The 13754-nt window shown below is 35.0% G+C and overlaps 1 protein-coding gene and 1 non-coding gene across 8 annotated transcripts; both read right to left on the bottom strand.

The window, feature by feature from the left end:
* Positions 1-225: 225 nt before the first annotated feature.
* Positions 226-296, bottom strand: TRNAG-GCC (transfer RNA glycine (anticodon GCC)). Its single transcript has one exon. It is a non-coding gene; the product is annotated as a tRNA-Gly (tRNA).
* A 678-nt stretch (positions 297-974) lies between these two features.
* Positions 975-12330, bottom strand: LOC136232232 (PH, RCC1 and FYVE domains-containing protein 1-like). Of its 7 annotated transcripts, none has more exons than XM_066021275.1 (10): positions 12228-12330; positions 11548-11911; positions 9464-9550; positions 8951-9040; positions 7903-7983; positions 7511-7705; positions 5290-7422; positions 4334-4480; positions 2618-3000; positions 975-1444 (listed from the first exon to the last, which is right to left on the bottom strand). In XM_066021275.1, the coding sequence occupies exons 2-10, from the start codon at positions 11614-11616 to the stop codon at positions 1318-1320; spliced, it is 3312 nt and encodes a 1103-aa protein (XP_065877347.1). In that variant the 5' UTR covers positions 11617-11911; positions 12228-12330; the 3' UTR covers positions 975-1317. The 7 variants fall into 7 exon arrangements, with proteins under 7 accessions (XP_065877347.1, XP_065877349.1, XP_065877348.1 ...); XM_066021277.1 differs by having other exon boundaries at positions 11548-11972; positions 12228-12308; XM_066021276.1 differs by having other exon boundaries at positions 11548-11972; positions 12163-12293.
* Between the last annotated feature and the right edge of the window lie 1424 nt (positions 12331-13754).

The following is a 13754-nucleotide window of genomic DNA, read 5'->3' as shown; positions in this document are numbered from 1 at the left end:
AGAAATCAGATTGATCCAAAAAAAGATCAGAAAATAAAAAAGAAAAAACGAAAACGAAAAAGAGCTCAGCTACACTTATTTTCAGGAAAAAAAAAATTCAGAAAATAAAGAAAAAAACAAAAACGAAAAAGAGCTCAGTATTCACATTTTCTAAACATCCAATCAGAGACGATTGTGATGACCCCGCATCACAGTGAAATTATCATCACAGCTCTACACAAAAAATGCACCAGCCGGGAATCGAACCCGGGTCTGTACCGTGGCAGGGTACTATTCTACCACTAGACCACTGGTGCTTCATGTTATTCAGCCTACCGAACTATACCTTATATGCAGTTGAGAGGGTAAGGGTAAGTATTATCTGACTATTCCACCGCTAGAATACTGGTACTTGATGTTATTAAGCTTATATAGTATAATAAAAAAAATTAAAAATAGATAATATATATATTAATAATTTTAAACTAACAAGTCAATTTTATATGTGACAATTTAAAAATCACCAATTATGGGTTCAAATATTTTTAATCCTAACATTTCAAACGAATAACAAATTTAACCCTAATATATGAAATAGTGCAACGTTTCCAAACATGATGTCATTGAAAATTTACAAGACTGGTTTGACTGATCTAAAATATTTAGTGTATTACTTAAAAAAAAATTATAAATTTTTTTTGTTAAAATGTTGAAAATTAAATCTTACAAATAAGTTAATCAGATTTGTTTTTGTCAAACTGTTTAAAATATTTACTATCCTTATGCCAATTTAAAAATGACCAATTATTGGTTCAAATATCTTTGGTATATTTTTTATTTTAAGTGAATGGGTTTGACCGTACAACTTTCCATCCAAGGTGTACCAACTAAAGTATGCTGCTTTAACACTTACTTCTCATTCACAATCTTGTAATCAAATAGCAACTATTGATGTACAAAGACAGCTGATTTAAACAAGCATTATAAACCAAAAGGAGAAAAAAAAATGTAATGAATTTACATTTTACCATGAGTCAGTAACCCCAACCCTAACCTACTAAGGATTTACATTTCTCACCCTCAAACCCACACACCCCCTCCATATAGGGTAAAAAAATTATGAAAACCAGTAAAAAAAAAAAAAAACACAATCAAAACAAAACCCCTCCATTTCACTCTCCTATTTAGCTAGCTCTATTTTTTGAACTCACCTTCTTTCAAATCAAACAAATCAATATCAGTATACCAAACCCAATTGCTAGATATGATCATATGGGGACCTGAAAAATTAAAAAGAAGAAAGAAAGAACGTTTCATCTACACTTGAATATTATTTGGCTAGTGAGTCAAATCTTCACTTCCAACACTTGACTTGTCGATAGAGCGGACATTGTATTGTTCGTATACTCTTGCCCTATTCTCTGCCCACCATTGCTCTGCTTGCTTCTCGCTGAACCGCTTTCGACTGCATTCACGCATACATTCAACAATAGTTATTTGTAAAGTGATAATTTCGTGGTATTGTGTCAAAATCGTTATCTATGTGCTCCATATATCATAAATTGTTATCTATATGTTCCATATATCCCATAAATCGTTATCTATGTGTCAATCGAATTGTTTCTCCGAATCATGTTACTATATCAGACATCGTCACTCTGACCAAGTTCATAACTAATTTCAATAGTTATTTGTTTCTGCGAATCATGTTACTATATCATAAATCGTTATCTATATGTTCCATATATCCTATAAATATGCAAGAAAAATGATAATAGTGCTGTGTCAATCGAATTGTTTTTGCGAATCACGTTACTATATCAGAAATCGTCACTCTGACCAAGTTCATAACTAATTTCAATTAAGGAAAAATACATCGATGACCTCTAAACTATAGAGCTACTAATATTATAACCCCTAAACTTCATTTTTTTGTAAATAAAAATCCTTAAGATTGGCATTATTATAAAATTAGAATCTATCAACAAAAATCCATAAAATAATTTAACAAATTGTTGATTTTGACAAGCTTGACTACATTATTCACTCTTTTTCTATCCATGACACCAAAAATCATGGTCAAATATCTATTTTACCCTCATCGTTTCTTAAATTTTAATGGGTTTTTGTTGATTTGGAGTTTAATATTAAATTAATGTAAGTTCAAGGTTTTTAATGACAAGAAACCGAGTTCAGGGACCAATAATGTTAGTACCGTTGTAGTTTAGAGGTCATGAATGTAATTTACCCATTTCAGTTACTATACCATAATAACTTCCATCAAGGACCCAAAAAGGACACATGTTGTTTCCCTTATGGGGTCCTCCGAGCACCGGGTGCTTGCAATAAAAACCTTCTATCAAGAGATCTTTAAGCAAATAGATAAGGATTAACTCATCTGGAACAGACAGAGTACAAATTTCACATGGAGGAATCAGCTTTCCCACATAATCCCTCCAAATAATTTGAGCTGCTCAACCAGATATATTTCGTTTTCATTTGAAGTTAGTTTCGGATTGAGGCTTTAGACGAATGCAGAGATGCACAAAATAGATCCATGTTAAATTCAAAGACATAATCTAGATCAGTACAGAAATTTAGATTGATTCAAACTACTGAATAGTTTAAGATTACATACCTGAAGCGTACTCGTTTAAGATCCTTGACACCGCCTGGAAGGGACGTAAGAGTAATATATACTCCAGGCTCATCTTGCTCAACCCATTCAGCTTCATGGTGTGATTCACTATCTTTTGTTCTGATTCCGTTTCTAGCTGTTACTTCCAATTGGCCTTGTTTGGTGTGACTAGCATTACGGAGACTGGTAATGCTATGGACACTAGATAGCAACTGGCTGTTTAATCCATTTGTGTCTAATTCTTGGGATGCTATTTGACCATTCGTATGGTCAATCGAAACATTAGAAACATCGTGGGAAGCAGTCAAGCCGAACAAAGTAAAGGGAGATGATTTTACATTCCGTGCTGCTCCTACTGGCAACCTTTCAGCCATGTCTTTCAACTATTCAGCATAAACAAAATCCATCATCAGTATGAAGATCCATTAGAATGTTCATATTAATGCAAAGTGCAGAATTAATATGCAGAACATGGATTTTAAATTCTGTTTAGAAGTTTCCAAAATGTGCAGATAAATTTAAGTTCACATTCCAACAGCTGTTTGTGGGTTTAGAAGTGTCACTTTACTTGAGCTCTCGAAAGCAAAGGCCTACAAATACAACTAACACTGGACCATTTTCATGGCCATCTAACATATTATTTAGGCTTAATACATTAGGAGCCCCCTGAACTTGGTCAAAAAAGTTGATTGCCCCCCTGAACTTACAAATTGTCTCATTAACCCCTGAACTTGCTTAAACTGACATATTGGTCGTTTAAACTGACTTATTGGCCCCTGAACTTGCTTAAAGTGATCTATTAGCCCCTTGAACTTACAAAAAGTGATATACATTTCAATTTCTCCAAATCCAATCTTGTTCTGCTACATAAACTTAAAGAGTTAACCATGTCACTTTAAGCAAGTTCAGAGAGCTAACAAGACACTTTGTAAGTTGAGGGGCGCAATCAACTTTTTTGGCTAAGTTCAGGAGGCTACTAATGTATTAAGCCTATTATTTATATATTTTTCTTCAATTGTCCACAAGCTTTGGTATTTGAATGATATTCACAAATCCATGTCATCAACCAATCTCTGGTAGGCACGAGCCTACTATACGCCACACACGCGCGTGCACACACACACAAGCCAAAAAAAGAGGGAGAGAGAAAAGTGAGGCAAAGTAGGAAAAGGAAAACCAAAAGATAAATATAGCCAAAGATGATAGTAGTAATAATCTGCAAAAGCATACTTTTAAGCTCTGAACTTTAAGTGTTTGTACTATTGATTTATTTGCAAACGTATTCACATAGAGATACAGGATATGCACAACTCACAAGAACATTTGATGTGCATGATATAACATCAAAACAGTAGCACCCCATAATAGGAAAATTCCAAATTAAAAAAAAAAAGCATTTGATTTATATTGCTAATGTACAAATACAAATGCATGGAAAAATATAATACAAATGATAGTTTGGTACCTTAATGCAAATTTGCATTTTTATTCCAATATGTTTTTATATCTTTTTGAAAATTTATTCCAATTTGTTAATTTTGTCAATATTAAACCTAAATTGAAAACTTGGTAGTAATTTTATCCATTTCGTGAAAATAATAATATACTGATCTATTGTTGTTCTAATAGAAAAATTATGGATCAAATAAAACATTAGCCAACACATCAACGCTATGCATTAGCATTATCCTTCAGTGAACATAAAATGTAACTTACTTGGGCAGTCAGCGACTTGATGACTTCCTTGGCTGCTTTGCATTTTGCAGTCTCTTCTCCTGCAATTGCAATTGCTTCTTTTAGCTGTTTAGTTGTCCTTTCCAGCTCAGCTTCGTGAAGCTGGGCTTTGCGAGTAAGAGTTTCCACCTGAACAACAGAGATAACGCAGACTGCCTAAGAATGAGTCATGATAAATATGCTTCCTAGAGCGTTAAAAAAACTGAGGCTGTCGATGGCAAATTGCTTTATTTGATTTTTCGTATTCTACACTCAAAATCATGTCTCGAAACTGACATATTTCAGCTGAAATAGTTCAAACTGACTCAATGTTCCAATTTCAATTTAATGTCTATTTGAAATACATTTCCAAGTAGTACTGCTTTCATAAACATCCAAATCAAGCAGAAACTTTGCAACTGCAATAATATATGACATGGCTTGATTTTAGCAGCAGCTCATGAAATTAGATCCATAAACCATAGATAGCAGAGCATGCTAACCACATAAGCTTTGACTCTTAACATTATGTAAAGCAAGACATGGGAATGATATTCAAACGAAATTTGAAATTAATGCATCAGAATTTTATGTATATGCATGCCAACAAGGGAGGTGGAGCGGAAAAAGAATGTTTTAGTTTGTTATATTTGGGAATTAAAAAGTAGATACGGAGAAGGGAGAGAATTATCTTCATTTTGTATGGACAGCAGGAGGGAAGGGAAATATAATGGTGAAAGGACAATTAAACTCCAGCCATTTAAATTGATTTTGAATCATATGAATATAAGAATTCTTCCATGCCCTTTAGATTTAGTCTATTTAACATATTTAATAAGTGCAACTTACTTCGCCGGTGCCTCTATTCTTCCATGCCCACATGATGGATCAGAGGTTGGCATCAGAAAAGGGAAAAAGCTTAAATAATAGCTGACTTAAGGAAGGGAAAAAAAAGTAACCTGTGCTCTCAACTTAATAACCTCTTGGTTGAGGCTCTCGTTTGTTCTTTTAGCATCATCTACAATGATTTTTGGTGAGGTTAGTCCGCCCAAGGTTGGTGTTGGTGTAGTCGAGCGAGGTGGGCTAGGTCGTCTTGATATTGGGGATGTTGCTCGAGAAACAATTCGTGATCCAGGAACAGAAGCAGAGAAGAACTTTTTGGATGAATTAAACATGGGATTAAAAGACTTAGAAATATTAAGTGCTCCCCATTGAGAACCTCCATTAGGTACAGGAGAAACGCGGCTACTGTTGAACTCCAGTTTCTTGTTTCTCTTGGACCGACTATCTGCTTGCTTCAAGGACTCCATTGATGAAAACCTAGCGAGCTGTGCACGAGATCTAAAGTCCAACTTCTCATCTTTATCAGTGAACTCATTAGACCCATGATTGATACTACCTCTCCTGCTTATAGAAGAGTGAGACGAAGCATCGGTTTCAATGGTTTTCCTCAGTTTATTAAAGCAATTATCACAGACACGATAAGGTTTGTTGGGATTTGGAGCCATTGAAGCCTTCAGAGTCTTTTTGCTGCTGCATGAATGACAAAAAACTAGTCCACAGTTATAACAATTGTGTCGTTTCCTTTTGAAATTAAATGGAAGGCGGCAACCAGAACACATGGATTGATCAATTCCAGAAACCCACTTATGAAGGCAGATAGCTGCAGTAAAATTAGTGCCACATGCAATACTTTTTACTTGTTTGTCCTTCAGGGCTTCTACCAATGATGGAAAATTTCTATCATCAGTGTCTCCATGTCCTAATCGTCCATTTGCTCCCTTTCCCCAAGTATAGACTTCAGTTTTTGAAGTTAAAACTGCAACATGATAAGCTCCACAAGCAATCTCCTCAACAAAACTCTTGGAAAGCCTTCCATCGACACGGTTGGGGAGCTTTCCATCAGCATGGGGGTTCCCTAGTTGCCCATAAACTGGACTCCCCATTGTGTAAACATGGCCCGAGGTTGTAAGCGCAACTGTCATGCTATGCCCGCATGCAACTTGGCAAAAATTGGGTTCAACAAGAGCAGCAACACATGTAGGAACCAATTTTGCTTCCTTGTCACCATGCCCAAGTCTACCTTTATCTCCATCTCCCCATGTGAACAGCTTCCCAGAGGAACAGTTGCTAGAACTTGAATTCCCAACCATGACTTCTACAACTGCAGCAGTATGCCAAACACCACAGGCTGCTCGCACAGTACGGAGACCCTTGAGAGATTCCACTTCCCTTGGCATTGAAACACTTTTCCGGTCTCCATGACCCAAAACGCCAAAAGTGCCATCACCAAAAGTAAACAATTGCCCAGAAGAGGTCACAACTGCTGTATGCCATGGTCCACATGAAATTGACGAGACATGTATGCCTTCTAAAGGCCCATTCACCCTTTTCGGGACCCAGTGACTTACTTCATTTCCATGTCCAAGAAGACCAAAGTTATATGTACCATCACCCCATGTATACAAATCACCAGAGAGTGTCACAGCACATGTATGGTACTCACCACAAGCTACAAGTTCAATGTTTATACTGCTGAGAGCATCCACAAGTTTAGGATGCAGAACATCACAGTCTACACCATGCCCAAGTCGGCCTCCTGATTCCTCCCCCCAAGAGAAAACCTCTCCTTGCTTGGTAACTAAGGCTGCATGTCGTCCACCACATGCAATATTCTGAATATCAAGAACAACAGTAGACTCTAAAGCTTTAGGCAACAAAGAATCCATTTTTAGACCAAAACCACTTCCAACTCTATGAGCTCCACCTCCTAGGACACCATCCCCTGTCCATTCACCCCATATGAATACATCTCCCAGAGCATCACCTTCGTCATGACCAGAACCTTGGCTTGATGAGCTAACAGCACTAGATAAGCTGACTCTGAAGGCATCCACTGCTGTTGGCTTCATATGACCATGCACACTATCCGAGCCACCAGATGACAAAGAATGTACTGAAGCACTAGCAGAATCTGGGGGAAAAAATCCCTGCGGCGGAACAGCATATAATATTACATCTGAAAATGCCTTATCAAGGCCATTTTTTGGGGGACTTTCATATGGACTACGAAGACGAAGATGATCTCCATCCTAAAATTATGGCAAAGAAAAGCCTTTACAATCAGATTTATCAACCAATATGGTTGGGAGAGACCAAATATATGGAAGAGAATCATACCTTCTGGAAACTGTCATTACTACCAAATGGAGAACTCAAAGGAGAACTTCGGCGAGTGTATGTCCTTGGACTGTTTGCTTCTGATGAAATTCCATCACTCCTTGATTCTGCTCGCCATTTTCGGTGATGACTGCGTGAAATTAATGCTTTTAAACCACTAAACCATACCTCAGCTTCATCTTTATCTTTGCAGATCTAGAAAAGAAATATCAGGCTGAGATTATAATAAACTCTGAATGAGAAAGCTAAGAGAATCATTTAGACAGCACACTACTGCGAAGGTAATGGCATAGTAAAAAAATTATACAGCAACCGAAAAAAATGAAAATTCACATAATAGAAAAAACATATTTCAAAAGTTGCAAAGACATCCATAGAAAGGGTATTCTTACCAAATCTAATGACCGCTCGTTGTATATAAGAGAAAAAGACTGATACTCCTTCTCTGGTCGTGGATGCCTTTGAAAGATTGGCTGGAAAACAAGGCCATGTTTGATCAGTAAATGTTAAACAAGTTCTGTTACTAATTTCACCATGTAGCAAAGTGAGGCTTACAACATGTCAGATATTAATATGAATTGGGCCTTTTAGTTCAGCTGGTTCCATGACATGTTATCTGAGCCTCTTTGACCAAGTGATCAAGGGTTCAAATCCTAGCAACCTCATTTGTTGATTAAATTGCAGGACATGGTAATATGGGTCTGTGTTGTGCACACTTCAAGCCCAGTGAGCATTCGCGTGCAGGGTGTGTCAGATATTAATATGAATTGGGCCTTTAACTATCAGCTTAAGCTTTTAGTTCAGTTGGTTCCATGATAAAACCATTATATTACAAGACTAAATGTGATCAGGCGAAAAATAGCTACAATTGACAAGGGAAACATTTATTTGCATATGCTAGTGTAAAAATAGTGAAACACAAATGGATAACCAGCTGTCTAAATCTTAAATGGACACCAAAAAACCTTCAGCGAATGCACTTCAAGTTAGCACTACATCAATCTATCTTTTAAGATCTTAAATTACAAGACCAGCAATGGCCAAGAATAGTAATTAAAGAGAATTAGGTCGTAAAAGTAGTTGATATTCTTGTTTTATTTGTAAAATGAAATTATGAATAATTGTAGATTCTAAAGCAGTCCTCACACAAATTGATTTAAGATTTTAAATTTTATCAGTTGGCCACACTGTGAGCACGATAAGCTTCGAAGATTATTCTAATTGGAATAAGAAATATTCCACCCACATAATTGCACATATGGTTTATGATAGCCATAAAAGATATTAACAAAGAAAAGATATATTGAGAGAAAAAGAGACGAAAATTAGACCCTAAAAATTATCAGAATATGCAGAAACATAACTGCAATAGAGTAGAACTGAGAAATGAAAAAGGAGATGCTATACAGAAGCACATCGATTTCACAGAAACAAACTTACAGTGCGTTGCCCAGATACGATTCTGGACACATGGCTTAGCCTAAGATGCTTCTCCTCTTTCCCTGAGAACCATATCAAAACCGACTCATCCTGAGAAAAAACCAACACTTAAAACTTCTTAAATAAGAACTAAGAAGCTGATTCAACAATATGCTAATTAGAATAAGGGAAATGCTGCATTAAATATTATACAAAATTAAAACCACTATCATATGATTGTGTGCAAAATAAACTAACAGAAAATGATATTATGCAACAAAGATATGTAATCAGCACCTTGCAGGGACAAGTAAACTGCCTCCTGATGGGGCTCGACCAAAAATAAAGACTTGACTTATTTTAATATTTCACTCCAGTGCCAAAAGACAATAAGATTTTTGTTTTATTTGTCTCAAAAAGATCAAGTGGATTAAAGTTAAGCAGATTACTTGTTACCAAGCTAACCATCAGACAAAAGCAATGACAATAAAGAGAGAAAAAGGCATTAAAGATGCACAGCTTGGACAAACTTACATTTGATAGACGGAAAGGACAAAACTTGGGCTTCCCCCTTCTCCCATACTTGAGCAAGTAAGCCCCCTTCTTTAGAGCAGTGATGGCCTGTTGTAAAGATCATCCAAGAATCGAACTTGAGCATATTCAGCATACTTGCTTGCAGTGAATAATTAATGGCTTGCGATTTATAAAACTAAGAAAATAATAAAGGGATATGTAGTTGCAAAACTATGTTCAAATACCCAACAAAACTATCAAGGAGGCAAACTTTTTACGGTGCAGAATATGAATGCCAAAAATGTCTGACAAACATTACTTAATCCTAACAATGTAGGAGTAACAAACCAAGAGCACCAGAAGATGCACTAACTAGTGTTAAGACAAGTGCAAATGTTTTAACTCGCTCGAAGAAACCCTATCCATCTTACCTCCCTACCTAGTGTCTAGAAAACTACCAGCAGGCTGCTATATTCACGATTTGAGTGATCTAGAATCTGAGAATTGAAAGAACAATAGTGGCAAAATGTCCATGCATATACCTAGTATATCTAATCAGTATTATCTATGTGTTTATATCAGGTTACAATAGGATAGTTCCAGATTCTGGGATTCTTAAAGAGAGGAAGTATATGCATTCCAGTGATTTGTGTTCCTTTGTCATTTCTTACTTAATCTTAACAATACAAATATCTTAATCCTACAATGACATGCTTACTGGGTTTACAGATAACATTTAATTGGTACTCACAAAGAAGACAAGAAAGCAATCCCTTAATTTATTTTGTCGATAAAATTTGACTCGTAGGACAGCAGTCCCTTAATTTTTTTTTTTTTTTGATAAAACTTTACTCGATGGCTTAAGCTTGAATTTTAAAAGAGGCCATAGGCAAAAGAAGTCCCATATATTTTATGTTAAGCAAAAGTATCTTCTATAGATTATCCGTACAGCCCCATTTGAGGTTTGCATATTTACACTTATCATATGATCTTCCATTGCAAATTTCGCACCTACCACAATAAAACAACATCAATAAGTCGAATTAGAAAGGTTTTGGACCTTCTCCCTTTCCGTTAACTGCCAAAAACAAGTATCAGATATATTTGAAGATGATCCAGCTTGCTCCCTTGACAATATAATTCGACAAACAGTATTTAAGAATTTCAATTCACCACTGCACAATAAATGGATCCATCTTTCATTTGATTTCATATTTCTGAGAACAGAGTAGCATAGAAAGATAGCTTGGTATAAACATTCAAACAGCAAAAATTTCATTTCTTCTTCTATGATAATTCATAAATGCCAACATCACAATAGCATTATCTGTTACCTTATCCCTTGTTTATGAAGCTGAACACTGTTGACATACAAGAGCAATTGCTACTATTTCTCTTAAGCCTCTCAACTGCACTACATTCATCCATCCCTAATTATGGCACCTTTTCTTATAAGTTATATCACCAACATTTTGGTCAATGTGGATCAAATTCTCACTACTTATTGCATATATATACCAAAGGAGCATATCTCTCCCGGTAGCACCATCTAACCATATGATCCATATTTATTCTGTTCTTATTAAAATCGTTCTAAATCTCAAACAATGTCAATTGGTGTTTTGTCTAATGCTGCAGATACTAAATTATGATGTTGGCATTTCAGTTTTTTACATTGATCAAAGGACTATCCCAGGCAAACTAGCCTGAATCATCTAGAATAACAGACATGGCAAAATATAGAAAGGCTCAAGGGCCATCCAGTACCTAAACAAAATTGGCGAAGTGAATAGGCTCCAACCAAAAAATTTCAATAAAATAATCAAATTGCCATTGAAAATCATTTGCAGCTGGTAATTCATTCTTCGAACATTGTATAATCATGAAAATTAGTACCTGATTGGTCAATCAACTTCAACCCAAAGTATACTAACCCAAGTAACTCTACCATAACCCGTTATAATTGCAAATCAATTCATCGAAGAACAAGCAGATTCACAACTTTCAAATTCCTCAATTACAATAAAAAGCATAATATTCCAAAAGTGTGAATTGAGCTAACTGTAGAATTCAATAACTTAACCAAAGCAGCAAATACAAATTACCTGTTCTATGTCTCTTTCAACCGGACCAGTCCTACTAAGATCCGAGGTCATTCTATCAGTCCGCGACATCACGACCAGTATAACCTTCTCAACATTTTAAAGAAACCTATATCCTTCAATTCATCAAAAACACATGGAAAAACCTCTCAAACCCTAACAAATCCGCGCAATGAACCACCCCCAAATTTCCCAGGGACTCCAACTTCACCATCAAGACCACCGAGCTTCAATTCCAAATTACACCACCAACACTACCTTCAATTGCAGCCAAATTGCGGCAGAGTCAAGTGATCAACTAACTGTTGGCGAACTAATCAGCGACCAAATAACCAATACCAAAGCTCAACTTCCAGTGATTCCGGAGCTGGAAAACGTATTGTTTGGTTAAAAAAAATTGTAATCCAGGAAGAAATAATCTGTATGATCTGATTAACAGTTGTCAAACATAGAGAAGAGAGAGAAAGATGAAATCAGAATAAAGTATTGTAGTAATAAAGGTATAGAAATGGAGGTGAAGATGATTGATTCAGTGTATGAAAAAGAGAGAGAGAGAGTGAGAGAGAATTAGAATAAACTGAAAAAGATAAAATAAAAATGAAAATAAAATATGCTTACGAAATTCTGTTTGTTCACTGTTTTGTATAAATTAATATGGATTTGGAGTTAGCATTACTACTTACTGACTGTTCTTGCTAGATTTTTCTGTTTGGTTGCTGAGAAAATGGGAGAAAATAGTGAAAGAGATTGGAGTCAATTTTCTTTCCTTTTCCTTTTCCTTTTGATATTTAATTAGTTTTCTTCTTCTTTTTTAAAAAATAAAATCAAAGCTGTAAATACTAAATATTTTTAATATTTAATGGATTGGAGGTCAAATTTATTGATGAAATTATTGGGCAAGATCAACTTTTACCTTTTATCCTGTAAAATATGACATTGTAATTAAAAACTTTAGGGGTAAATTCCACCCATGGCCACTGAAGTTTACATATTTTTACATTATGGCCACTGAATTTCATTTCTTCCCAGTATGACCATTGAACTTTACACTTTTTAACACCCGTGACCACTCAATTTTAACTAACTTCTCAAAATGATCGTTAAAGACCTCAAAATGAAAATATTCAAGAATTAAAGTTGTTCAGAACGACATTTACCATGAAATCAAATTTTTTATTTTCGAAAATCACATTTTTTGGAGCTTTCTCTCTCTAAAAATTCACTTTCTCTCTCCTAACCAAACAACACCTAAATTACCTCAAAACGAAAATTTTCAAGAATTAAAGTTCCTTAGAATATTATTAACGCGTTGGATTTTTTATTTTTAGCCGTCAACGGTCGTTTTGAGGCATTGAGTGGCCACCGGTGTTAAAAAGTGTAAAGTTCAGTAGCTATACCGGGAAGAAATGAAATTCAGTAGTCATAATGTGAAAATGGATAAAGTTCAGTGGCCATGGGTGTAATTTACCCAAAACTTTAGCTTAATTTTAATATGAATAAGGTGAAAAAGGAAAAAATATTCATAACATTTACAGTCCTAAACAATTTTATTACGTTTAATGTTAGTAAGTTGAGTTAGATATTATTATAAAACACATATATTTTATTTTTTTTATTCTGCACCAATTGCATATCAGTTAGTTTTAAAAAAAACAGATTTCATATTTTTATGATTTAATAATAAAATTAAAATTAATATTTAAAAATTCGGTGAAATATTTGAATTTTTTTTCAATTTGTACAAAATACAATATATTTTTTAAAAAAAATTAATTTTTTTTCACATCAAATCATATGTTTGTGCTCTATTACTAATGACGATAAAAATGACGCACATTTGAAGTGTAGATGACAAGATTCATGACCGAAAAGATAATTTGTAAAATTATTTTTTAAATTGACCCAATTTATCAACGTTAGCGGTAAAATTACTCTCTACTGCCAACGTTATGGGTATAATTGCACCATTTTAGACGTTAGAGTAAAATTGCTTCTAACTATAAACGTTAGAGACATTTTTGCGCCTTATCCCATTTTAATATAACTACGATAGGAAATCGATACTAACGACCCGTTTAGTTAAGGTGCTTTCGGGCCCGTTTGTTTTACCTACTGTTTGTTGTTTGCTGTTACGGTTTGTTATTTGCTGTTGCTGTTACGGTTTGCAGTTGGAAAAAGGCATTCTCTGCTTTTGTAAAATGCTGTTTTTC

Source organism: Euphorbia lathyris, chromosome 6 (assembly GCF_963576675.1).
Source record: "Euphorbia lathyris chromosome 6, ddEupLath1.1, whole genome shotgun sequence".
NCBI lineage: Eukaryota > Viridiplantae > Streptophyta > Magnoliopsida > Malpighiales > Euphorbiaceae > Euphorbia > Euphorbia lathyris.
Note: the sequence above shows the minus strand (reverse complement) of the source record. Positions and strands in the feature narration are given on the sequence as shown.